At 43.2% G+C, this 26,571-nt stretch overlaps 1 protein-coding gene across 1 annotated transcript in view; it reads left to right on the forward strand.

Annotated features, from left to right (window-relative positions):
• GNS (glucosamine (N-acetyl)-6-sulfatase) overlaps positions 1 to 26,326 on the forward strand; it is a 48,130-nt gene extending 21,804 nt beyond the window's left edge. The window contains exons 8-14 of the mRNA XM_004006495.6: positions 143 to 261; positions 1,978 to 2,081; positions 10,104 to 10,205; positions 16,294 to 16,401; positions 17,362 to 17,472; positions 19,104 to 19,264; positions 23,729 to 26,326. Of these exons, the coding sequence (XP_004006544.2) occupies positions 143 to 261; positions 1,978 to 2,081; positions 10,104 to 10,205; positions 16,294 to 16,401; positions 17,362 to 17,472; positions 19,104 to 19,264; positions 23,729 to 23,807 (784 nt within the window). The 3' untranslated portion in view covers positions 23,808 to 26,326. The remainder of the gene's footprint in view (positions 1 to 142; positions 262 to 1,977; positions 2,082 to 10,103; positions 10,206 to 16,293; positions 16,402 to 17,361; positions 17,473 to 19,103; positions 19,265 to 23,728) is intronic.
• Positions 26,327 to 26,571: the final 245 nt, after the last annotated feature.

Raw genomic sequence — 26,571 nt, forward strand, 5'->3', positions numbered from 1 at the left:
TTGAGGGGTTTCTTTGGGAGGGAGTTTGGGGGTGTTTTGGGTTTGGGAGCTTGTTTGGACTGGCTTCTGCTGTTTTGGCAAGATGGCAGTACCGCAGCCCTTTGTCTCTGAGGTGCTGTTGCTGCCCTCTGTTCACATTCAGGTGGCAGACTCTGCTCTCAGTGGATGACCTCGTGGAGAAGCTGGTCAAGCGATTGGAGTTCAATGGGGAGCTCAACAACACCTACATCTTTTATACCTCAGACAACGGCTATCACACAGGTAAGGGGCAGACCGTGACCTTGGTGAAGGGCCTTTCTGTTCTCACCCAATCAGTAGCGCTGGCTGGGAGCTTCTGTCCTTTGCAGTGGTGAATAGGCCAGAGGGAGGGTCTTGCCCTCAGGGCTCCTCTGGTTAGAAGGCCAACTCATTCCCTTAGGGAAAGACCCAGTGTCATTACTTGCCACTTGACAGGCTGAATTATGTGGTGTTCTAAGGAGTCTAAGCAGAGAATAAGCTTGATGGGTTGGAGGCAGGCTTTATGAAAGAGGTGAGAAACTGAACTTGATTTAAAAGATAATTGGATCTTAGAGACCAGGGGTATGACATTTTACACAGGAAGACGAAGAGAGGGTTGCCCTGGGGAAAAACTGTCTTGTGACATTAGGTTTTTGGTGTGTGTGGTTTTTCTTTTGTGGCTTTTGTCTTTTCACAACTGCAGTATGAGTCAACCCCATGTCCTTGACTTTCATCCTTTTTACTTGGACCTTCTTTAGCTAAAAATCAGTATTTTCTTCTTTCTCCACTCTAAATTTCCTAAACTTGAAGGTAATTAATCTGATATTTGCAGAGAAGCAGATTGATTAGGCATTTCATGTGTTATTATGAATATTTTTCAAGTCAAAGTAAACACTAGTAAATTAACTAACCTTCGTTGGCTAGCTTTAATTTTCAGTGACACAGGGCCAGTCTTTTGAGTTCCTCATTCCTTCTGCATGTTTCTTTTTTAGCTAGAAGTTTCTGAAGGCACTCCAGACATGGTGATTCCATACGTCAACACTTGATTGTGCATCTGATTAGTTGATTACATATCAGAACCTACATAAAATCCACACGCTACCTTTACTTTTTATGTGTCGTACGGCTGTCTTTTGCCACTGATTTATCGGAGAAACTGGTCTTTTGTCCTTTAGAGTATCACATTCTAGATATGGCTAATTGCATATGTGATAACTTGTTTATCTATACTCAGCATTTTCTATAGATTGATAGTTAGATCGAGAGTCTTAATAGAAATGCGTGTTTTTCAACAAGAATGCTTTCTTATTGATGCTGCTGTGTACTTCTTACTGCTTCACATCATGAAGCCTGGGTGTATGGTTGCCTCACTTTAGAGATGCTGTTTCTGATTGATGGCTCATGCGGTACCAACCTGAGCTCCTCCTGTGAACCTCTTGTGGCTGAAACTTCCATTGATGATTGTGCGAAAATCAATTCCCTCAGAAACTGCAAAATACGACTTCATAACTCTGTCCTTCCTTTTGAACTTAACTAGCTGGAATTCCTCAGGAAATTTGCCTCATCAACTGTTTGGTTATCTTGAGGTACAGTTTATTCAAGAAAGGCTGGATAAATGGTTTTGTTCCTTTATTTAACAGCATTTAGACTAACTTCATTTGGTTGTGATCAGGTGGAGTATCACACATAATTAATGTATATTTGTGCTTCAGTACTTTCTAGTCATTCCTTTTGTTGTATTTGCCTATTTAAAGCCAGGGAGTTCCTCTGGACATTTATTTAAAGAAGATGAGCTCATTGTTTCCTGCCTTGTAATAATTAGGGACCCTGGGGGATTTAAGCTCTTCAGTAAAACACCATAATTAGGAAAAAAAAAAAAAAAGGCTATTTTTAATTTTTACTATTGATTGAATGCATGCGTGCATGAGAGACATTTCTATCTTGGCTCCATCTTTACCCTATGCATTTTTTTTTTTCCAGGACAGTTTTCTTTGCCAATAGACAAAAGGCAGCTGTATGAATTTGATATCAAAGTTCCACTATTGGTTCGAGGGCCTGGGATCAAACCAAATCAGACAAGCAAGGTAGGTTCCTGATACGGTGGTGCTGTATACAGGTAGAATTTGCCTGAGAAAAGAAAGCTTTTCCTCCCAAGAGGAGACCTATTCTGTTTCTCCTCCTTTGAGGATAAAGGCTGATTGGCTTAAGATTTTACAAGTGTATTTGTAAGCTTTGCAAACAGTGATTCTTATTTCTTTCTTTTTAATTGAAGTATACTTGATGTACCATATTCTGTAAGTTCAGGTATACAGTATAATGATTCACAGTTTTTAAAGACCATGCTCCATTGAGTTATTTGTAAATATTGGCTGTATATCCTGTTCAGTTCAGTTCAGTTGTTCAGTCGTGTCTGACTCTTTGTGACCCCATGAATCGCAGCATGCCAGGCCTCCCTGTCCATCACCAACTCCCGGAGTTCACTCAGACTCACGTCCATTGAGTCACTGATGCCATCCAGCCATCTCATCCTCTGTCGTCCCCTTCTCCTCCTGCCCCCAAGCCCTCCCAGCATCAAAGTCTTTTCCAGTGAGTCAACTGTTTGCATGAGGTGGCCAAAGTACTGGAGTTTCAGCTTTAACATCATTCCTTCCAAAGAAATCCCAGGGCTGATCTCCTTCAGAATGGACTGGTTGGATCTCCTTGCAGTCCATGGGACTCTCAAGAGTCTTCTCCAACACCACAGTTCAAAAGCATCAATTCTTTGGCACTCAGCTTTCTTCACAGTCTAACTCTCACATCCATACATGACCACTGGAAAAACCATAGCCTTGACTAGATGGACCTTTGTTGGCAAAGTAATGTCTCTGCTTTTGAATATGCTATCTAGGTTGGTCATAACTTTTCTTCCAAGGAGTAAGCGTCTTTTAATTTCATGGCTGCAGTCACCATCTGCAGTGATTTTGGAGCTCCCAAAAATAAAGTCTGACACTGTTTCCACTGTTTCCCCATCTATTTCTGATGAAGTGATGGGACCAGATGCTATGATCTTTGTTTTCTGAATGTTGAGCTTTAAGCCAACTTTTTCACTCTCCACTTTCACTTTCATCAAGAGGCTTTTCAGTATATCCTGTGTCGTAGTGTATATCCATGTAGCTTATTTTACAACTAATACTTTGAACCTTTTAACCTTCCATTCCTGTATTTCTCCTCCCCATCCCATCTCCCCTTTGGTAACCACTAGTTTGTTCTCTGTGTCTGTATCTGTTCTCCATATCCATCTTTTGTTATATTTGGTAGTTTGTTGTATTTGCTGCTACTACTGCTAAGTCACTTCAGTTGTGTCTCCAGGTGAGAACACTGGAATGGGTTGCCATTTCCTTCTCCAAAGCATGAAAGTGAAAAGTGAAAGTGAAGTCTCTCAGTCGTGTCCAACTCTTAGCGACCCCATGGACTGCAGCCTACCAGGCTCCTCCATCCATGGGATTTTCCAGACAAGAGTACTGGAGTGGGGTGCCATTGCCTTCTCCAGTTGTATTTGCTAGATTTCACAAATAAGTGATATCTTATAGTATTTGTCTTTCACTATCTGACATATACTAACGGTAAACTGCTGGCCACCCACTCTTCGCTGTATTTTCCCCTTGTATACGTATCACATCAGCATGAATAGCTTTCGCTTGTCTCATGGTGACTGCACTTCCCCAGGGTGCTCTTTAAAACTACCTCCTGAAAGTGAAAGGCTCAACATCCAGAAAGTTTTGGGTTGAATCACTTGGACTGGACTAGAAACCCTGTCTCTGCTTTTTTTTCCCTCCAGTTCATAGTGACTCTTGAGAGGCAGCCCAGGCTGGAGCCCACAGCCCTGTAGAGCCAGGCTCTTCAGGCTTCCTGTGTGTGCGCATCCCCTGGGGGCCTTGTTGACATGCAGATTCTGATTCTCCATTCCAGCCTGCTCCCAGGTATTCCCGGCTGAATACCCGTCCGCCTGGTCTCAGCTCCCTCTGCATATAAGGCTACAGAAAGCTTGTCTTCTGAGAATTTAGTCCCTCTCTGTGGGACTCTTCCCTTACTAATGCCTTTCTGCTTTACCGATTCTCTTTCCTAAAACTATCATAAAGGATCACATTATTCTTTTGTTACCGTTTCCATCTGGTTTTAATACTGAGGCAGATGATGGGCACCTTGATCCAAACTCTTTGGTCTAACCTTGAGAGAGAAGAATTGATAGGCTCTACCAGTTATGTTTACCGTCTTCCTGGATAGCACAATTTCAGTCCCAGCTCTGTGAGAGAGACAAACAAAAAACAAGAAAATGGATCATTTAAGCTAAAATTGGAAGATAGGCCAGCATTTCTAGGTATTCTGGGTACTTGAATTTAATTTGAGGGTTTAATGTTTACTTTGTTTAAAGGTCTGCCATTTACTTGTTTCCTTTCACAATGCTCTTGATTGGAATTCTGTTAAAATTGTCTCAGAAACTTAAAGTGGCCTTCGTAATTGCCTTCTGAATTTTCTTTTCCTCTCAAGACCCACATTTCTAAAGCCAGTCACTTTCCACTACAAATCCATTACCCTCTAAATGGACATCTCCTTTCAAGAGAGATGGGCAAGATTGGAAGACCATTCAACCATAAAAGCTTCTTCTGGGTGTTGGGAGTGTTTTGAGGAGGCGCATCTGTAGCCATGTGCGTGTCCCAGGAAGAGGGCTATTGGGACTACGTCTGTGCAAGGAGGGAGGCTGATGAGCGCAGATGTCAGCCAGCTGCCCAGGGAACAGACTGTTCCTTTTTTCCTCAAGTTGACAGTGGCACTAAATGTTAAAATCAGAAACTTCACCTTCTGTAAGTCATTTAAGTGAAACCAGGTCCTACGAAGCCATTTCAACAATAATAACCTTTATTGAATACTTAGGATGCAACAGGTGCTGTTCCAAGTGTTACTGCCTGTATCAACTCACTTAACCTTCACAGCCTTTTGAGATATGAATACAGTTATCCCCATTTTATAGATGAGGAAACTGAGGTTCAGTGATTTGCCCAAGACGGTGTAGCTAAAGAATAGCAGAGCCCTGCATTTGAGCTCTGGCAGTCTGGTTGATGTACGCTTAACCAGAATGCATACACTCAACCATGACTATGGTTCAGACAGGTATCTTCCTGTGTCAGTGCGCTACACGAGGAGCCTGGGAGTCACAGCAACAGCTGTCATTGGAAGGCTAATCCTTAACTCCCCGTGTCAGGGGGAGCCAGATACTTGAGCTGCATTCATCAGCGAAAGCCTCTGAGGCATTTAGGCAGAGCCTCAGGTCTCGGAAGGCTTCAGTCATGCAGAGATCTGTGGGAGGGCGTCCTCAGCAGCGGGACAGTGCCTGTAAAGGCGCAGGGAGGAGAATGAGCTCAGCTGGTCCAAGGGCAGAAGATGGCAGTTGTGCTGAACCCCTTTCACTTCCTACCCCGACCAGACGTCTCTCTCACCCCCTTACCTCTGCGCAGCTGGCCGCTTCTGTCTGCGTGCACACCTCATGCCCCTTTCACCCGGCTAAGTTAATGTCCTCTGGGGCTTTAGTTTAGGGCTCTCCTCTGGGACATCAAGGTAGATACCTACCCCACAGAGAGTGAGTGCCTTTCCCAGGTTCCCAGCTGGCCTCACACTTAACACGCCTGACTAAGTTTGTCTTTTTGACTCCAGGAGTCCCTACCTGAGAGGTATTATCCAACCTTAGACTACCCAACCCTTAGTGGGAGTTTGGGATTAGCAGATGTAAGCAATTGCTTATACAGTCAATAAACAAGGACCCACTGTATAGCACAGGGACCTCTCCTCAATGTTCTGTAATAACCTAAATGGGAAAAGAATTTGAAAAAGAATAGATACACGTATTTGTATAACTGAATCACTTTGCTGTACCCCTGAAACTAACACAACATTGTTAACTATGCTCCGATATAAACCAAAAAAATTTTTAAAGGTCCTATTATGTAGTCTAGGGAACTACATTCAATATCCTATGATAAACCATAATGGAAAAGAATATTTTTAAATAAATGTATCTCTGTATGTGTATAACTGAATCACTTTACAGCAGAAATTAACATACTAAGTCAACTGTACTTCAGTGAAAAAAAGAACACCTAGCCCTTAACGTACAATGGTGGACATCCAAGTTGTGTAAATGGATATTACCAAGGTTACACAGTAAGTGGCAGAACCAAGTCAGAAAGTTCAGTGTTCTCAAAACTCCATGGGTTTGGGGGAATTCCCTGGTGGTCCGGTGGTTAGTACTTGGTGCTTTCACTGTCAAGGGCCTGGGTTCCATCCCAGGTCAGGGCAGTAAGATCCCGCAAGCCATGCAGTACAGCCAACAAAAGAAAAACACCATGGTTTACGACATTCTGTGCTGACAGTTGTGGTGTGAGAAGTATGAAATTTCCAGCTCCCATCTAACACAGTGTCAGCGATGGTGGCTGATTCATCCTGTGCTGGCAGCACAGTTGTCTCAGTGCAGGTTCTGTGTGAGGGTCACGGGGTGGTGAGCTGAGCCGGCAACAGCCTGGTGGCCAGAATGGCACATTTGAGCAGTGGGTTTAGCTTTGCGTTGGCTGTTGAGGAGAGCAGGGGCAGGTGGTATGGGCAGATGCCAAGCACTGGCTGTTGAGGTCTTCTTCTCTGGCTAGACATTAACCTAGCTTTAGATTTGGTGGTGGAAGTTCTTCTAAAGGGCTTTAAGAAAGGAAAATGTTGGTAGGAAAATGGAAATGACATAGCATGATTCAGGGGAACCGAACTGAACAGGGAGTCAGGAAGACCGCTTACTGGCTTTAAGACTTTGGTTACACTAAGCCTTGGTTTCCCCATGTGAAATTGGAAAGATGCTAAGTGTGAATTCTCTAGTGTTACTAGGTCTCATCCCAGCTTACTCCTTGTTAGGGAAGTGGGGGATGAGGAGCAGATCGAGGTGAAGCAGCCCAAGATATGTAGAGTTCTCTGCTTTCAGTGCTGCTCACTAGGTGGATTTGTGGTGCTATCTGGTGTGCTTCCAGTCTTCTTTTGAAAGCCTTATATGAACTCTTTTAACATCAGGGCTTAAATGTCTGTTCGAAGTCCTTCTGGGAGCCCTTATTCTTTTAGGTAGTTTCTAGACCTAAAAAATAAGCAGGTTCAAGACAAGATATCCCTCTATCTCATGCCTCATGCCTCAGTTTTTTAGGGCCTTTTATTTGATCAAAATGTCTATATACTTAAATCCTAGGACCATTCCCAAATAAATTGTGAGGCTGTGATTTATGGACTGATTTACTTGGTCTTGTCAGAGCCTTTTCTGTTCCAATGCATAAATGAATCTTTAGGTTTACACTCAGTGATAAAAGCACTACCATTTTAGGAACTTGAAATGCTGCTGTTTCTAGGCACCCTTATGGTGATGGGCTCACAGTATCCATTGTAATTCCTGGCTGTATAAAAACCAGAGAGAGGTATAATTCTCTCAAATTCTTCAATTACACTTGGTATCTACTAGAAGTCTCCCATCTCCTAACATTATATGCTAATTTTGAGACTCTGCTTCTTAGTCAAACAAAACTCCATCATTTTTAGGGAAGATATGATTATGTAGACACTTGGAAAGAAAGCGTCCTGGGGATGTGTTTATGGTACTTGTGTTGAATCTTAGCGACTTGGTTTGTTCCGGATCTTGCAGACCTCCCCGCCCCAGCCCCCATCTCCCCATCCCCCCCCCCCCCACCCCACACACACACACAGCAGACTGCCACTAGAGGGCATTCCCACCCCTAGCTGATGGCTGGAGAGGCCATTTTTACTGAGCTGGGCAGTCACTGTTTTATGTCTGTCCGTTTCATTATTTTGGTGCCTTGGACATGTTAATAATACCTGTGGGACTGGTTTCGTTCATGTTCTGGACATCATTGAAAATATGCCAGGCAGTCACATTTTGAAGCCTTGTTGCATTTGTCTGATTCTGGAGGCGGCATCTCTGCTTGTCTGTCCTTTCCTGCCATGGTCTCTTTTACATTCATGCTCACTCTTGTTGACTGTCTCCTAAGCTGCTCAGTTGACCGGGGGGACTTGGAACCAGGTCTTGTGTAATCCCCAGAGACATCGTTTTTGTGTTTTTTATCCTCACTAACATGGATTGCTTTTCCTGAGTTGCCTGCTGCTGAAGGTTAATTTCCAACAGCTGCAGAGTTATACTAATGATTCAGAGCCAGGATATGTAGATCACTGTGCCCTCCAGGAATCATCAGTCCTTCTCTAGGAGCCAGGAAACCTGGCTGCTACTCAGAAGATGTCTTCTTGCCTTTTGTGTCTGCACTCTTGGGTTTGCTTTTAAATGAAAAGTAGCAGGATTAGTTAGGTTTTTTTTTTAATCCCCTTTTGGCTTCTCCTGAGACGATCTGAGTTTTCTCTACAGTTTTCTTGACTGGTATTTATTTCTAGTAAATGACAGCTTTTCCAGTTACAGGCTGCTGACTTTGCTTCAGTTACTTCTCTTTCATTTCCTCATCTGTAAAATGGGGGAAATACTGCTTCCTAGGATGGTGCGTGCATGCTCAGTCCCTAAGTCGTGTCTGATTCTTTGCGACCCCATGGACTGTAACCCGCCCGGCTCCTCTGTCCATGGGATTTCCCAGATAAGAATACTGCAGTGGGTTGCCCTTTCCTTCTGCAGGGGATCTTCCCCACCCAAGGGCTGAACCTGCATCCCCTGCATTGGCAGGGGGGTTCTTTACCGCCAAGCCACCAGGGAAGCTCCTAGAATCGTCATGAGGCTTAAATGAGGATATGCGTTAGGAACTGGCCCAGAGTAGGTGCTTAGTGAACATTAGTTCCTTTCATTTCCCTGGATTGTCTCATCATTCCAAGGCTTTTTCTAGCCTGTGACCATGTGACTTCTACACCTATATCCTCTGCTACAAAAGTTCATGTTATTGTTGAGGCAGAACATATATAGGATAGTCCAGACTGAGATGCAGAACACCAGATTTCAAATAATTGGTTCAAAATTTTTTATAAAGTAAAATCTCATCATTTTCTTTTGTATTGCTGATATGTTAAATAGTTATAAACATTTGCAATAAATTTTACCTTTTTTTTCTACTTTAGTGTGATTATTGAAAGTGAGAGTGTTAGTTGCTCAATCATGTCCAACTGTATGCTATCCCATGAACTGTAGCCCATCAGGCTCCTCTCGTCCGTGGTATTTCCCAGGCAAGAATACTGGAGTGGGTAGCCATTTCCTTCTCCAGGTGATCTTCCCAACCCAGGGATAGAACCCAGGTCTCCTGCATCACAGGCAGATTCTTTACTGTCTGAGCCACTAGGGTGGTCACGAGACAATTTTAAGTTACACATATGACTCCTGTTCTGTCCTCTGTTGGACTATTCTGGTTGAGATCTGGTAGAGATATTGTGTACAGAAGGAAAATTATCCAGTAAATCAAGGAGATATGTCAAGGAATAAATGCTACACAGTATCTTTAATTTCTAGGATTTTTTTTTTTTTAACATCCAGGTTTTGTGCTCATTAAGGAAACTTACTGATGCATTGTTGAGATAAATTTTCTGCACTGTCCAAAGCCTACTGCAAATATTTTTAGCCATGGTGTCACTTTGAAAAAGTATTTAAAAGGTGGATGCCCTAATGGGTGACAAGCATTCAACCTTTGAGCCTTTCAAAAATGTCAGGAGTCAATTTGAAGTCAAGTATTGAACTAGTAAGAATAATCAAGTTGGAAAACACTTGTGTACAGTAGCCTGACATATTTCTTGTCATTCATAACAGACTCAAGGCAATCCTAAAGGAATCTTGAAAAATGTTTTGGTCAATAACAGTGTGTGTAAAATAAACATAACTTCCCAGGGGCATGTATTATAAACTTTATAAGGCTGTATGTTTTATATCTAAAATTGTCATAGTTATATTTGAATATATGTGATAGGAAGTATGGGTTGTACAAAAGATAATAGAAAGTGCTGCTTGTTTCATGGATGGGTTTGGGGAAAGAGAACTCTAGTGTAGATAAAAGAGGAAAGTGAGACCAGCTGTGTTCCGAGTCAATTTATCGTTTCTTTCTCTCTCTCTCTCTCAGATGCTCGTTGCCAACATTGACTTGGGCCCTACTATTTTGGACATTGCGGGCTATAGCCTGAATAAGACCCAGATGGATGGGATGTCTTTTTTGCCCATTTTGGTGAGTATAAAGCCCTCAATCAGCCATGAGCCAAGACTTGAAGTAAATTCCAGGTTGTATAAGTAGAGTTAAATTTTAAATCTTCAGGGGAGACCCTTTAAATCTTAAAACTATCAAATTTGGGAAGCAGAGAATACAGTTTTTCTCATGTCTGTAATGAGAAGAAGCTTTCTTTAAAAAAGACTAGACACAGAAAAACAGTTCTGTATCCTTCCTTTTCTCCTTCTTCCCCCCAAAGCCCCATCATACACAGAGACAGGTAACAAATTGAGAAAATATTTGCAGCATATATGAAAAAGGGTAGCTAATCCTAATAGATGAGTTCTTAAAAGCAAAAATTAATATCCCAGTATAAAAATGGGCAAAAGAAGTAACTAATCAATTCTCAGAGGAATTAAAAATGACCAGAGTCAGTGCAAAAAGATTGCTTCAATGCTGATCAAAGAAAGGCTTAACTGAAGGAGGCCCCTATTGCCTGTAGAACTGGCAAAGACGAAAAAGATTAATACCCGGTAATTACAGAAGTCTGAGAAAAATTAAAACTACTCAGACTCTGTTCACTGAAGTGTAATCAGTATAAGCTATCAGTAGGCTAATTTAATAAGACCCATCACTTCAAAATACACATGTCAAGCAGATCCATCTGGGAATTTACTCTTAAGAGAACAAAATTCGTTCAAGAATTGTTTGAGTACCTTCTAGCACTGCACAATGCTAACTATAAAGAACTACATGTAATATTCACCTGGAACCATCACAACATTGTTAATCAGCTGTACCCCAATACAAAATAAAAAGTTTAATTAAAAAAAGCCTACATACAGTATTAATAGAAAATTAAAAACCTGAATATACAGTAGGGAATTGGTCACATTGTGGTGAAATTAAACAAGACTATTAAAGCAACAGTAAATGCTGTGCATAAGTATACATTGACTTAGAAAGATGCCTGCCACATACTGCAGGGAGAAAAGGAGGTTTCAGACAGCATCTCTTTTTCATTAAAAATGTATGTGAATGTGTTTAGGCATAGAGAACTGTGACAGGTCAGTACTCTATATTTTAGGAAACTCTTACTGATTTGTATGACTCTGTCACAGTTATTAGGTGATGTGTGGCTCATCCAAGAGAATACATGTCACTCATGTAAGTTATAAGACACAAGAAATACCCATGAACCCATCATCCCATTTAAGAACCAAAATACTCCCCATACTGATGGGTCTTCCTATGCACTCCTCCCCATCCCACCCCTTACCTGCCCTTACCAGTTATCACTTTTCTGAATTTTACGGTTGTTACTCTCTGGCTTTTATTTTTTTAGTAGTTATCATGCACGTAGCCATAAACAACATACCTGTCTTGGGGGGAAAATACCTATCTTTTTTTCCACTCTAAAGATGACATTCTACTAGTTGTAATCAAGACTTTTTTTTTCAATTCAGCATTGTTTGCAAATTGATCCATATTGTTCACTGGTACCTAATATTCCATCATAAGAAGGAATGCTTCACCACTTCGTTATATAACTACTCAATTTCATAATCACTATAAATTAATTACATATTTCTTTATCAGTGTACATTTGTGGTGTTGTACTTTTGCTCTAGGCACAGTGCTGCCGTGGCATTCTCATACATGTTTCCCAGTGAGCATGTGTGCACACAGCAAGGTCACGGGAACCTCACATCTTCATTCCTGCAAATATCACCAAGTTGTTGTCCAAAATCATCATCAGTTTATATTCCACCAGTTCAGTTCAGTTCAGTCGCTCAGTCGTGTCCGACTCTGCGAGAATTCCCTTTGCTCTATATGAAACTATCAGACTACTTCATTTTTTGCCTATCTAGGGGGTGAAAAAACAACAAAATTATAGTTGGTTCTATGGTATATTTCTTTATTAATGAGATGAATCACTTTTTTCACAGCTTAATTCCCCTACTATACAATTCACCAGTTTAAAGTTGACAGTTCACTCGGTTTTGATAGAGTTGTACAACTTCAGTATAATCTAACTTTACAACATTTTCATCACCCCCAAAAAGAAACCCCCAGATACACTAGCAGTCGCTCCAGGCTCCCTCTCAGCACCAGACAGGCACTGCTTTCTGTCGCTGTAGATCCGTCTGCTGGGGCCATTTTCTGTAAATGGAATCGTACAGCATGTGCTCTCTCGTGATTGGCTGAAACCTCTGTACGTGGAATCATACAGCATGTGTGCTCTTGTGATTGGCTGAAAACTCTGTACGTGGAATCGTACAGCATGTGCTCTCTCGTGATTGGCTGAAAACACTGAGCCTGTCTTCCGGGGTCATCCCCATTGTAACACATGTTACTCCTTCATTCCTTCTTGTTACTAAACAGTGGTGTTCCACCTATTTATCCAGCCACGTGTTTATCCAGCCATCAGCTGGTAGACATTTGCATTGTTTCCCGTTTGACTCTATGAGTAACACTGCCGTGAACATTTGTATATAGATTTTTGGGTGCGCCAATGTTTTCCATTCTCTTGAGTGTACCCTTAGTAGAATTGCTAGGCCATGTGGTGATTTTTCTGTTTAACCTTTTGAGGAGCTGCCAGACTGTTTCTAAAGTGATGGCACTGTTCTGTGTATTTCCACCACCAGTGTGAAAGGATTCAGTTTCTCTACATCCTTGCCAGCAGTTGCTGTTTTCTTTTTACTGTGTCTTAGTGGGTATGAGTGGGACTCATTGTGGTTCTGATTTGCATTTTCCTAATGATTAATCATGTTGATTTGTTGTCATGTGTCAAACATACCTTGTCATGTGTTTGTTGGACATTTGTATATCTTCTTGGGAGAGATGTCTATTCAGATCCTTTGCTTGTTTTTTCAGTTGGGTGTTTGATCAGTGAATCATCTTTCATGTATGTCTTTTGTGTTTCTTCCCTTGTGAAATTCTTTTTGCCCATGATATTCCCCTTGTTTGTGACTTGTCTTTTTCCTGCATTAAGGTATGACAGTGCAGGAGTTGAGTGTGTGAAGCACCTCATTTTATGAGATGATTTAGTGTCCTTTGTGTCTTGTTTATAAAAATACTTTTGAACCTTGAGGTCGGAAAATAGTTCTCCCAAATTTTCTTCTGGAAGTTCTGTAGTTCTGCCTCTTAGCTTTGAGTCTTTGATGTATCTGGAATTGGTTTTCTTGCATGGTAGGAGTCAGGAATTCAGTTTCATTTCTTTTTCTATAAATACTCAATTGTCTTTTCTGTTCCACAGATCTGTCTATCCCTCAACCAGTGTGTTGTTATAAAGCTGTATAATTAAACCTTGCGTGGGTACACTTCTCTCTTAGGGTTACTAGGGGTCTCTTAAGAGTTGTTCTTAAGGGTATCTTAAAAGACAGTTATCTTTCTTCCATCTTCCATGTAAACTTTATAAAAACAGCTCTTCAGATTGCTTTTTGGGCTTCAGCTGGAATTGCAATAAATCTATAGGATCAGATAGAGGGAAATTTTTATCTCTTCACTCTTCCTAGACAAATCTTAGACTGTTAATCTTATTTCTAGTTAGGAGAAGAAAAAAAAAACTACACTATAGGGATAAAATCATTATGCTGTGTATAGCTGATTTCTCTGCAGTTTTGTAAATGCCACCCAGGACCTGGCTATCTTCCTTGTTCTTTTGAAGGTTAGTCCTGTGGAAACCTCTGGCATATTAGGGCTCTCGTACCTCTGGCTCTGCCTTAATATGGTAGCTACTAGCTGCATGTGACTATTTAACTAGAATAAAGTGAGAAATTCTGTTCCTCAGTGGCAGTAGCCACATATCAATTGCTGCAAACACCTTGTATCAGGCAACAGTCACAGAACGTTTCAGTCAGAAAGTTCTGCTGGACAGGGCTGCTGTAGACGAGGGCATGGCAAACCCCTGCGGGCCAAGTCAGCCCACCCTGGGGGTTTTGTAAATGAAACTGGATCAGGACACAGCTGTGCTCACCCATGTCATCTGTGTGTGCTGCTCCGCCTACTTTCCTGCTGCAACAGCAGAATCGAGAAGTGGAAACAGAGACTGTGTAGCCACAGCCTCTAAATACTGTCTAGACTTTGACAGAAAACACCGAATGACCCCTTCATTGGTTTCAGACTTGGTGGCACATTCGTATCTCCTGGGAAAGAAAAATACTGACTCCTGGGTCCCAGCCCCAGCAAGCCTGATTAATTGGAGATGTGACGTGGCCCCACAGTGGTTTTAATATGCAGCCAAGTTGGAGAGCTCTGCTCTCGACCTCCAGGCACTCTTCTCCTCCCTGTATACTTTTACATTTAAGTGTGGGGTTTTGAGGTCCACTCAAGGCCGACAGATAAGCTCTTCCCCTGACCCCCAGCTTCCAGGGCTCAGGATTGGCAGAATGGGTTCTTACAGGGGAGTTGGTGACTGCTGAAGTCTCCTGTAGCTTAGGATTTCTGTGACCTTCATCTGCACAAGATGGTGTGGGTTTCTTCGTAGAACAGTGACTGAGGACATCAGTTCCTCTCTGACTTTCCTTTCCAAGCAGCTGTGACCCCCTACAGCCTTGAGCAGACCACACACTCGCCCCTGCTGTGGTCACCAGGCTAGATAGGTCCACTCAAGTCCTCAGGGTAGTGGTTCTCACACTAGCACCCATCAGCAGTGCCTGAGGGGCTGGTTCAAGTGCAGACTGCTCCCCGCCCCCACTGGGAATAAAGAATTTGAGTTTGTAACCAGTTCCAGCTGCTGGGGACACATTTTGAGCACCACTCTTACGGAGCAGTGCTTCTCGAATTTTACAGTACATATGAGTCAGCTGAGGATCTTATTAAAAATGTAGACAGGCCCTTTAAGACCAAAGTAGGGCCTGAGATGGTGCATTTCTAAGCAGCCCCCAGGTGTTGCTGATAGACCACAAACCAGACTTTGACTACTATGACTATAGACCATTTTAAGAGCTCGCTCCCCCTACACACACACCCCTTGGCAGTTACAGTGCCAAGTCCTAACCACTGATCACCAGGGAATTCCCTTAGGAGCCCCTTCTAGCCTGGCCTAGGTCAGATTCTGCTGCTGGGCTGCATTTCTAAAGCACAGCCTTGACTGTGTCACTTTCTTGTTCAAAACCCCCAGAGCCTCTCGTCAGCTGCCATTCTGTGTAGTTCAAGTGGGCAGCCTGCTGTCAGGACCTTTTTCTGTTCGGTCCAGCCTGCCTGTCCACCGGCCTTGGCACTGCTTCCTTGTCTGAAAGCTGGGTATCAGGAACCCATACACCAGGTGTCCTGCTTCCATCCTGGCCTTACACTGTCCTTTGGATCCCAAACTCCCTCTCCCTTTCACCATTTGTGTGTGTGTCTTAAACGTTCCCATTTCAAACGCTTCTGCTCTTTTCCTTCTGCTCCATTGATGTGCAGCAAAAATGAAATGAGTTTATATATGTATGGTATCTTCATTCTGACCATCAAGAGGTACTTCAGCCCTGTTACAGTCCTTAGCTCACCAGCCATATTTAATGTCTCAGCATGAGCTTAGACGAATTCTTAGAGTTTATAGACAGTATTGTTTACTCTGATCTGAACTTTCAGCACCTTGCCATACAACTTTGACTCTTGCTTCACGACTTTGTTGGTTTCCATTCCTGACCTGCTTCACAGGAGTAGTCCTGAGAAATAACTATGTGCAAAGCATTTGACATCGCTTGTGAGAATCTTAGGGGCTTCCCAGGTGGCTCAGTGCTAAAGAATCCACCTGCCAGTACAAGGAGACACAGGAGACCTGGGTTCAATCTCTGGGTTGGGAAGATTCCCTGGAGGAGGAAATTGCAACTCACTCCAGTATTCTTGCCTGGAGAATCCCATGGACAGAGGAGACTGGTGGGCTCCAGTCCATGGGGTCACAAAGAGTCAGACATGATTGAGCAACAGAGCACGTGAGGACTATACAACTGGATGTGACACTCGGCGGCCTTCAGATGCCTCCATTTTAGTCATTCCCTTCAGTTACTGGACAGTCAGTTCATTTTGACTCCCAGGACCCCTTGAGTGGCAGAATGAATAACATTGTGATTTTATCCTGCTCTGGATGCCTCACCGAAACCACTTTTGCTCTTCTTTCTAGAAAGGGGCCAGTAATCTGACTTGGCGATCAGACGTCCTGGTGGAATATCAGGGAGAAGGCCGCAACGTCACCGACCCCACGTGTCCTTCCCTGAGTCCTGGAGTGTCTGTGAGTGTGGCCCAAGTTCTCTTAGACGCCTTCTCACGGACGGCATAGCCGGCACGGGTTTAGACGTGCCAAGTGCTGAAACTCAGTTAATCTGAGTCCTCCTCCTGTCACTTTGACTCTGGGAGGTTAGGAGGTAAACAAAGGTAAAAGTAATCCTGAAAATGATTATCTGCCGACATACTGTCAAGAACGGGCACTTTGAATTCTTCCAGTTTTTATAACAAGTTCACACATCTGCCCTCCTTCTTACTTTATCAGGACCCCTTCCTTTTTTCTACCCATGCCAACTGTGGTACCACTTTTCATTAGGGATGTGATCAGTGGCATCCAACAGAGAGACAGGGCCAGCATGAGCATCTTGATTTGGTGGCAGCCAGGCTGGTCATGGAGGGAACATGAGCGACATCAGCCCCTCTTTAGAGAGGATGGGTAATAGAGTCAACTCCAGACGGAAGCCTGACACTGACATGTTAAAAGATAGGAAGAACCCAACCAAAAGATGGTATGGAAGACTTGACGGAATCAAAGTCAAGTCCTATTTGGTGATAAGAGTGCTCATAAACAACTTACTGCAAATGATTCCACAAAATTTCAGACTTTCTCCAAGCCTTGAGGATGAAAGTACCTAAAATAACCTGCAGAGTGATTCACCTGCGTATTAATTTCTTCTCCTTACCAACCTGTATGTTTACAGGGGCTCGTTAGAACTCATTCCCAGCAGATGAGCAGGCAGAGACGGCAGCAGTCTACACACACAGCAGCCACACCTCATGTTCCCTAATCGAGTCAGCCCTTAGTAGGAGCTGAGCCTCCCATCCGTTTTCAGTTTACTTCTCTGGGGAAAGTTTCCTCATTTCTGTCCAGTTGTATGTCTGGCTCGAGCCAGCCTGGCTGCCGCTGTGTGCCGCATTTGTCACTATGGAAGGTGCTTTTCAGCTAACTTTTTTAATGTCCCTACAGCAATGTTTCCCTGACTGTGTGTGTGAAGATGCATATAATAACACCTATGCCTGTGTGAGGACCATGTCAGAACTGTGGAACTTACAATATTGCGAGTTTGATGACCAGGAGGTAAGACGGCCCTCTGCCCCTCCACCCCTTGGGTCTATTGCCAGGGCTTTGTTAGCTGGACTTGGTGGCAGAAGAGAAATTCCAGGAATGTTCCTTGGGGAGATCGGGTTTATTTTTTCACTGAGGTATAGTTGTAGCAGCAGCAGCAGCATAGTTCTTTACAATATTGCGTTAGTTTCTGCTGTGCCATGAAGTGCATCAGCTGTGTGTGTATACATATATCACCGTCCTCTTGAACCTCCCTCCCCTTCCCTCATCCCACCCCTCTGGGTCATCACAGAGCACCAGGCTGAGCTCTCTGTGCTATGCAGCAGCTTCCCACTAGCTATCTGTCTATACATGGGACTATACGTATGTCAGTCACAATCTCCCAATTCTTATCTGTACTCACACTTACATTTCCATTGGTTAAGGAAATAGAATTCCACAAGGCTATACTTGACTTCTCTAACTGACCTTGCTGGGTGGGGCTTTCTCTACTTCCATCACCTCCCAGACATACGCCCGAAATACACACAGTTCACTTTTTCAGAATGCTACATGCCTGGTCTGTTTGCTCCCCTGATAGTTTGGGGTGAGGGTAAGAACTTCTGTGGAGACAAAAGGAGTCGGGGGCCTTTCCTAGAAAGCTTCCTGGCCACCAGCTGGCTCAGACCCTCCTGTTCCTAGCACAGCATAGTCTAGTGCTGCTCATGTGAATCAGCAGGTTAAAGGCAGCATCCTTGGAGGAAGGGGGCTTTTAGCCAGCCCAGATCAGTGTGGAGTATCTGGAGGACCACACGCACTCCAGTCCCTTGTTTCTGCTGTTCATCAGCGAGTGCACACCTACGCCATCTGGCAGCCTGCATTTTGCCATATGGAGCCAGTACTCATCATGTTTCTCAGAAATTGACTTGCTCGCTATTTACTTGTAGGTCATAAGCACTTCAGAGAACAAGCAAGAGAGCTTCCCTCAAACTCAGTCCCTTCCACTTGATAAGTGACAGTGTAAGGGCAGCTACTTGAAGCCTTTATAAGCAGAATTTATCTACATCTTCTGAGCCTATCAATTAACTCCAATTTGAAGAACAAAGTACTGATGGAGGGGAAAATAGTGTTATTAGATGCCTCTCATTTTAGAAATAATGTATCTTTCCTCAAGTGGTGTTATATATCTAAAATAGGAAAACAACATTTTTATAAGATGGGTTCCTTTCATATCTGTTCTCATTTGAATCTTCACAACTGTAAGGCAAAGATAAAATTCGGATATCAAGTCTCACTCGGTAACCTTATTACTTAGTCTAGTTTCTGAGCCTTTGCCATTTGACAGTCCTGCCTTCTGTTCTCTGCTTTAATTATAGAAGGTAGGCTCTTCCCTCCTGACTTTCCCTGAAGGCACAAGGGTGCTGGAGGCTCATTTCCAGCACGTGGGCCATAGACTCAGAGTAATTCAACCCTCAGAACAGATGGTCCACTGTCTGCTCTGTACCCTAGGGCTCTTTGAGGATCTTGAGACCGGATGCCATCCTCCCAGGCCTTGGTTTTTAATCCACCTCCTCTCTTTCCATTTAGAAATAACTCACATGAGGCATACTTCAGATGTAATAACGCTTGCTCTTCTCTTTCCTCCATCTTTTCATTCCCTGTAGGTGTTCGTAGAAGTCTATAACCTGACTGCAGACCCACACCAACTCAATAACATTGCTAAAAGCATAGACCCAGAGCTTCTGGGAAAGATGAACTATCGGCTGATGATGTTACAGTCCTGCTCTGGACCAACCTGCCGCACTCCAGGGGTCTTTGACCCCGGGTAAGTTTCCCATCGTCCTCAATGACTTTGCCCAGTTGTCGTCAGCAGTCCTGCGGTTCCTGGAGGCAGAGGGAGCCCAGTGGGTCCTTCCTGCTCTGAGCTGAGCTGTTTCTCACTGTTCTGCTTTATATGGGGAATGCTGGGTCTCAGTGCAGCAGCCAGTTGTGCTGAGAAAATGAGCTGCTTGAAACTCTTGCTCTCCGCAGGCAGTGGGTGCTCTAGCTGGAGGCACAGCTCTGCTCCCCACCACACAGGGCTCTTGTTCCCCTTCCTGCCTGTGGTTCTTGTCATGTTACCACTTGATTGCTCTGGTGACACCTGGGGCTGCTTTAATGTAAGCTGACCAAGGGCTACCCTGGTCCTAGTGCTTCTCAGAGCCTTGCCTTCCTTTCATTTCTCAGAAGCCCCAATTATAGAAACTTGAATACTTGCCAGTAAATTTAATATATTAAATACACAAAATGAAAGTATGAACTCTCAGATGTCAAAATAAATAAGCCCACTACAATATATGAAGGTTGGAAAGACATTTAACTCACCCTACTAAGTTACTTCTGTTCTTGCTACTCTCATGCCTCTTAAATAGTAACTTTGTACCAGGAACATGGTTCACAACACCCTATGCCTTTGAGCTGCCTGTGGCAAGCCGCCTGTCATTTTTGGCTTGATTATAAAATTAAAAATCAAACTCTCTTTGGGAAAGAATTATTTCAGTTCGTAAATTCTGATTATAGGAAAGAGGAGAGAATGATATCCAAGGCTGATGAAAATTAGTAACTTAATTATTTAGCCACCTAACACGTGAAGTGATATCTTCAATCCAAGTTAGTAAGGAATGTATGTGACTAAAAAGACAGGGTTGTAGACTATTTGTTAAAGAAATGTAACACTTTGCTTTCAAGCACGGCATGCAGAGCCGAGACCTGGAAGCCAGTAAACTGAAACCAGGTGGTGGGGATCCCTGGCTGTCCAGTGGTTAGGACTGCAGTTTCACCGCTGAGGCCGTGGCTTCAGTCCCTGGTCAGGGAACTAAGATCCTTCTCTGTCTCATATGAGTCCTTATTTTTAAGTCAGTTTTGTCTTATATGAGTATTGCTACTCCAGCTTTCCTTTGATTTCCATTTGCATGGAATACTTTTTTCCAGCCCCTCACTTTCAGTCTGTATGTGTTACTGGACAGAGAGTGTCCATAGTGACTATAGTCTATATATATATATATATATATATATATGTGTGTGTCTGTAGTGACTGGACATGAAGTGGCTTCATGAAATGGCTTCACTAGACATGAAGTGGCTCTCTTGTAGTCAGCATATGTACGGGTCGTTTTTGTATTTCTTTAGGTTGGAGCATTTAATCCATTCGTGTTTGAGCTAATTACTGATACATATGTATGTTCTTACTGCCATTTTTTGCTTCAGTCTTGTAGGTCTTTCCCCCGCCCCTTTCCTTTTTTCTCTCCTCCTATGATTTGATGACTAACTTAAAAGCTTTAGATTTCACCATCAGAGCTGAATGAGAGCCTTTCTGAGTATTCTTGGTTTTAGGTTCTTCTTTTTCATCACTTTTAATATATCATGCCACTCCCTCCTGGCCTGCAGTGTTTCTGCTCTACAACCTTATGAGGATTCTGTTGTATGTTATATGTTGTTTTTCCCTTGTTTTTTTTAAAATACCTTCTCTTTAATTTTTGCCAATTTGATTAGTGTGTGTCTCGGTGTGTTCTTCCTTAAGTTTATCCTGCCTGGGACTCTGTGTTTCCTGGACTTGAGAGACTGTTTCCCATATGGAGGAATTTTTCAGCTATTATCTTTCCAGATGTTTTCTCAGGCCCTTTCTCTCTCCTCCTCCTGGGACCCCTATAATGTTGGTACATTTAATGTTGTCCCAGAGGTCTCTTAGGCTGTCCTCATTTCTTTTTATTCTTTTTTTCTTTATTCTTTTCCAAGGCAGTGATTTCCATCATTCTGTCTTTCAGCTCACTTAACCATTCTTTGGCCTCATTTATTCTGTCACTGATTTCTTCTAGTGTATTTTTCATGTCAGGTTTTGTTCGTCTTTGTTTCTTTTTCAGATCGTCTCTTTTTTAAGCATTTCTGTACCTCCATTTTCCCCCCAAGATCTTGGATAATCTTTGCTATGGGAACTCTGCATCTGTTCTTTAGTAGGTCGCCTGTCTATCTCAGTCCGTTGTTGTTCTGGGAATTTATCGAGCTCCCTTGTATGAGACATATTCCTCTGCTGCTGCATCTGGTCTCCCCTTTCTGTTAGAAGAGTTAGTTGCAGTTTCTGTTCCACAGCCTGTAGGACTGTGGTTCTTCTTGCTTCTGCTATCTGCCCCTTGGTGAATGAGGTCAGTCTGAGAGGCTTTTGTAGGCTTCCTAGCGGGCGAGAAGACTGGTGTGGGCCCATTGGCGTGGAGTTGGGCCCACTGTCCAACTCCACCAGATCTTGTCCCTCTGGTGGGCAGAGCCATGTCATGGGTTGTGTTTAGCAAGGTGCTGTGGGCTCAGGATGACATTAGGTAGCCTGTCTGCTGATGGGAGGGGTTGTATTCCCACCTTCTTGGTTGTCTGGCTTGAGGCATACCAGCCCTGGAGCCTGTAGGCTGTTGGGTGAGGCCAGGTCTTGTAAGAAGGTAGCCTCCAGGAGGGCTCATGTCAACTAGTACTGCTCGGAACTACCACCACCAGTGCCAGTGGCCCCACAGTGAGCCACAGCTGCCCACCTGCGTCCATAGGACATCCTCCAACACCAGCAGGTAGGTCTGGCTCAGACTTGACGGAAACCGTGCTTTTCCCCTGGTCCTGGTGCACACTGTCTGCACCCTCCAAGAGTGGAGTTTCTCTTTCCTCCCCCACTCTAAACTCACTGGCCTTCAAAGCCAAATGCTTCGGGAGCTCCTCCTCCCGATGCCAGACCACCTGGCTGGGGAGCCTGATGTAGTGCTCATAACTTTCACTCTGGTGGGAGAACCTCTGTGATAAAATATTTTACCAGTTTGGGGGTCACCCACCCATGGGTGTGGGGTTTGCTTTTGTCACAGTTGCACCCCTCCTGCTGTCTTGTTGTGGCTTTCTTTTTTTGTACTGGGGTGTAGCTGATTGACAATGTCGTGATAGTTTCAGGTGAACAGCAGAGGGACTTGCCCATATATATACGTGATTCTGTCTCAACCCCTCCTCCCATCCACACTGCCTTGTGGTGGCTTCTTTGTCTCTGGATGTAGGATATCTTTTTGATAAGTTTGGGGGCTAGGGGGGTGTTGCCAATGGTTGTTTAGCAGTTAGTTGTGATTTTTGTGTCTTCATGAGAAGATGTAAGTTCATATCTTTCTACCCAGCCTTCTTGGTTCATATCTTTCTACCCAGCCTTCTTGTCTCCATCCTCAAAACAGCCGTTGATCTTGGACACATTATCTTGGTTGAACAAGCCTCAGCTTGCTTGTATGAGAGGCTTGTCTTGGGCGTTCACAAGATGAGTAGATCTCCACACCTGCCTGGCAGAATCTTAAGGTTTATATAGAGACTTTAATGAGGTTCAGCCACTTACATAAGCCAGATGGTCTCAATAACACCTTACTCTCTCATGCCTTCTTCCATGAAATTGTTTTTTTTTAACCATTACTAAGTGTCTTGTTTACATTCTGGAGGGTTAGGGCTAAGATTCTTGATGCTGGCTTTGCTGATGTTGGCTTTAGCTATTTAAAGTCCACGTGGCTTTTAAATTCCTTTGTTATTTAGTTGCTAAGTCGAGTCCAACTCTTCTGTGACCCCATGGACTAGAGGCTGCCAGGCTCCTGTGTCCATGGGATTTTGCAGCCAAGAAGACTGGAATGGGTTGCCATTTCCTTCTCCAGGAGATCTTCCTGACCCAGGGATCAAATCCACATCTTCTGCATCAGCAGGCAGAATTGATTTTATGTGCTAGATACTTCATGTGAATTGCCTTCCAATTTTATTGGTGGCCAGAGACATCAGTGACTTTAGGTACCTATGTTCATAATAAGCCAGGCTCAGGCTCCTGTCTGAAGTGCATACCTTACCTCTTACCACCACAGTCTGTGTGTCAAAACGTAAAAGAAGACAGGGCTTTGAAAATGCTGCAGGGGCTTTCAGCAAGAGCTGCACTCTTGCACCAGGCTGCTTTATAGTTTAGGGGTCCCTCCCTCCCCCCAAAAGCTTTAACCTTTCCTCCTAACACCGTTCAAGATTTGCCTGACTTCTGTTTTTCTTTTCTCCACTTTTACTGTATTATTTTGTGCTCGCTGACTTATGATGAAATTGCTCTTAATTACTAAGTACGCCTACTTTGTACTAGACTTTCCCACTAGATCTCTTCTGGTGATTTAGCTGCTGCTTTTGTATCCCCTCCTGCCAGTCTTTCCAGTTAATATTCTGAATGAAGTACTCAATGGCTCATAACAGTTAATGCCACATTGTTTTATGCGTTTTCTGTCCCCAGGTATAGGTTTGACCCTCGTCTCATGTTCAGCAATCATGGCAGCGTCAGGACACGAAGATTCTCAAAACACCTTCTGTAGCACCTGTGCGGTTGGATCTCTGCTCACCTCTTTCTGATGAAGTGATTGGAGTAGGTGTCTGTAGCTAGTCTTCAAGACCACGCCTGGAAGGGTTTCTGGACTGGCTTTAAGTCCTGTTTGAAAAAGCAACCCAATCAGCTGACTTCCTTGTGCAATGTGTTAAACTGTGAACTCTGCCTATGTGTCAGGAGTGGCTGTCCCTGATCCCTTTATTTAGCTGATGACAATACTCCTGAGATCTTTGTTCTCACCAAACCCTTTTTGTCCTGCGGCCACAGTTTTTAATTAGTCCCCATGTGATCTGGACTTATAAATCCATTCAGATAAATGGTATTGCTTTGCTGGGGGTGGGAAATGTTTTTGGTATCTAGCTTGACCTAAAATCAGAGGACCTGCATAGCATTCCAGATTAAGCACTTCACTATCAAAAATACCAATATCACATGGCTTGAAGAACCACCATCAGAGCTGAACCACCTGATTAAAGACAAAAACCATTGGTTTTAGATAGTAAAAATACACTTTTTATAATAACCATCACAATGTGATAAGGTCACAAATTCAAAACTTAGCAACCAAGCTCTGTTCATTTTTGGGAATTCTGGGCTTGTGCTTCATTGAAATAGAACAATAGCAAGCTTTTGGTACAGGCTAATTCTAAGTAGTTACTGAAGGTGATAGACATCTACTTGCCAGTGACTGCTCACATAGTGAGCCAGTTAACACCAGGGCTGTTGAGGGAATTTCGCCCCTCTAAGATCTGAAAGATAAAGTGGGTTAAGTATTTCAGCAGAGAAGGACTTCCAAGGGTTGGTGAAGGTTGTGTTTTCTGAGGGCCTCCAGTAGTAGGGCTCTCGGGTTGATGAAAGGCCATAAATTAGGTATAGTAAGTGCCTGCCCAGCAAGGAGCCTGGGTCCCAGGCCCACAAGTGACGTTGTGACACTCCCTGTGCATTTTGCTGACATTGTTTGTTATAAGATGTAAGAATTTTAGAGTTGATGTAAAGTACCAGCTACTTAGCTTCTTCCCTTTCAGCTAACTTCTTCCTGAGTTTTTGGAATCTGGTGCAATTTGGGCCTTGTTTACTATTTCTCTGTCAAAATCAGATTTTTTTGACGTTTCGTCACTGTTTAGAACACCTATATTTCTGTCTCTTGGCTCAAAGACTAATCCCCATTCTTATGTTGTTTTCACAAGAAGGCTAATTGATGGTGGGGCAGCAGGTAAAAGGAACTGTGGTTTATAATCTGTCCAACTCAGGCAGTTGTGATTTTAGCTTTATGTAAGGTCCTAGGTTGAGCTTTAAGCACTTTGTAACACATGGCCATAATAAGTAACTTTCTATCACAATCCCAGATTGCCATGTTGGGTTAATAGCCATTAGGTTTATTCCTTTACACAATCCCAGTAACTGTGGTGGTATTTAGAGGTGAAATGGGCAAGAGAAATGAATACTTCTGTTTGAACTGTTTTAGGAAAAGAAATTCTAACAGTTTTGTAACTAAAAGCAAACTACAATGTTGAGTATGGGTATCAGCTTTATTCTCTGATTCTTAACATTAATCAGTCAGTTTCCACATTAATGAAAGTTGACCAGTTATTCCTGAATAAAAAGAAGCCAGCTCTTACGAGGTCTTGTACTGTGATGTGGTATTGTTCAGCTTTATGATGCTGCTTCCTGAAAGCAGATGAGGTTGTGAGAGTAACTCAGATCAACTAGCTGCTCTTTCATGCAGCAGATTTGGGGTTGGGTTGGTAGGGGGACGGACTGAAGCCCCCTTTGTACCTCTCATTGTTAAATGGTCTCTAATTTTTTTCTCTTGGACTGGCTTCATTCTCTGGATCTATGCTAAAATCATCTTTCATAAAGAAGCCTCAGTTTATAGACTAACAGACCACAAAATGCACTGAAATTCTTGACTATGTATAAGGGCCTCACTGCAGGAGGCTTGCTTTTTTTCTCTCACTTGTACTGACTGGGGGTCTATTTTCCCTTTTAAGAAGACCAGGTGCCCTTCAGAATAGAGAACTGTAACTACTAGGAATGAACAGAGATCTTGGGGATGAATAAAGATTTTGCCTTATAAGACTTCCTATCAATCACAAAGCTCTCCCGCAAATACAATAACATTCCCTGCAACTTGGAATTCGACCAGCGGTGCTATTTCTAAATGTTTTAATTAACAACACTAGGGTAGTCTGCCAACTGTTCTTAAAGTGTCTAAGGATTAGTATTTGAACAGAAGAAGTTAAATTGTCCCAGGATCCTTATTAAGAGACAGCAAAGGGGTGTTTAAACTGGTCCACCAGTGGAACTAGGTGGGAATTCTTTTGTTTCACCACCACTTAGGTCCCACTGAATTTGTGAATTTCTGTGTTTGCCTCATCTGTTCCTGGAAGTTCTCCTGCCCTGGCTCTGTGTCATCTCAGTCATTTGACTTAGAAAGTGCCCTTCGAAGGACCCTGTTCACTGCTGCACTTTTCAATGAATTAAAGTTTATTTCTGTTGTAGTGGAAATGTGTCCTTTGTTTTAGTCCACAAGTAGTAATTTTGACTGTTATTATATACTGTTTAATGTTTTAATGGCTCACCTAGTACTGGAGATGGGCTGTTTCCATGGGGTACTACAGTCCCTACCTGGAAAGCTCATGTATGTGTCCCTGATGAGTAGCATGCAGAAAATCTTCCTGATAATTCAACATGCATTTACAGTTTGGAGGGGGAAAAAAAAAACTTAGCCAGCTTTAATTAGATAAACTCAC

Source organism: Ovis aries, chromosome 3, assembly GCF_016772045.2.
Source record: "Ovis aries strain OAR_USU_Benz2616 breed Rambouillet chromosome 3, ARS-UI_Ramb_v3.0, whole genome shotgun sequence".
Taxonomy (NCBI): domain Eukaryota; kingdom Metazoa; phylum Chordata; class Mammalia; order Artiodactyla; family Bovidae; genus Ovis; species Ovis aries.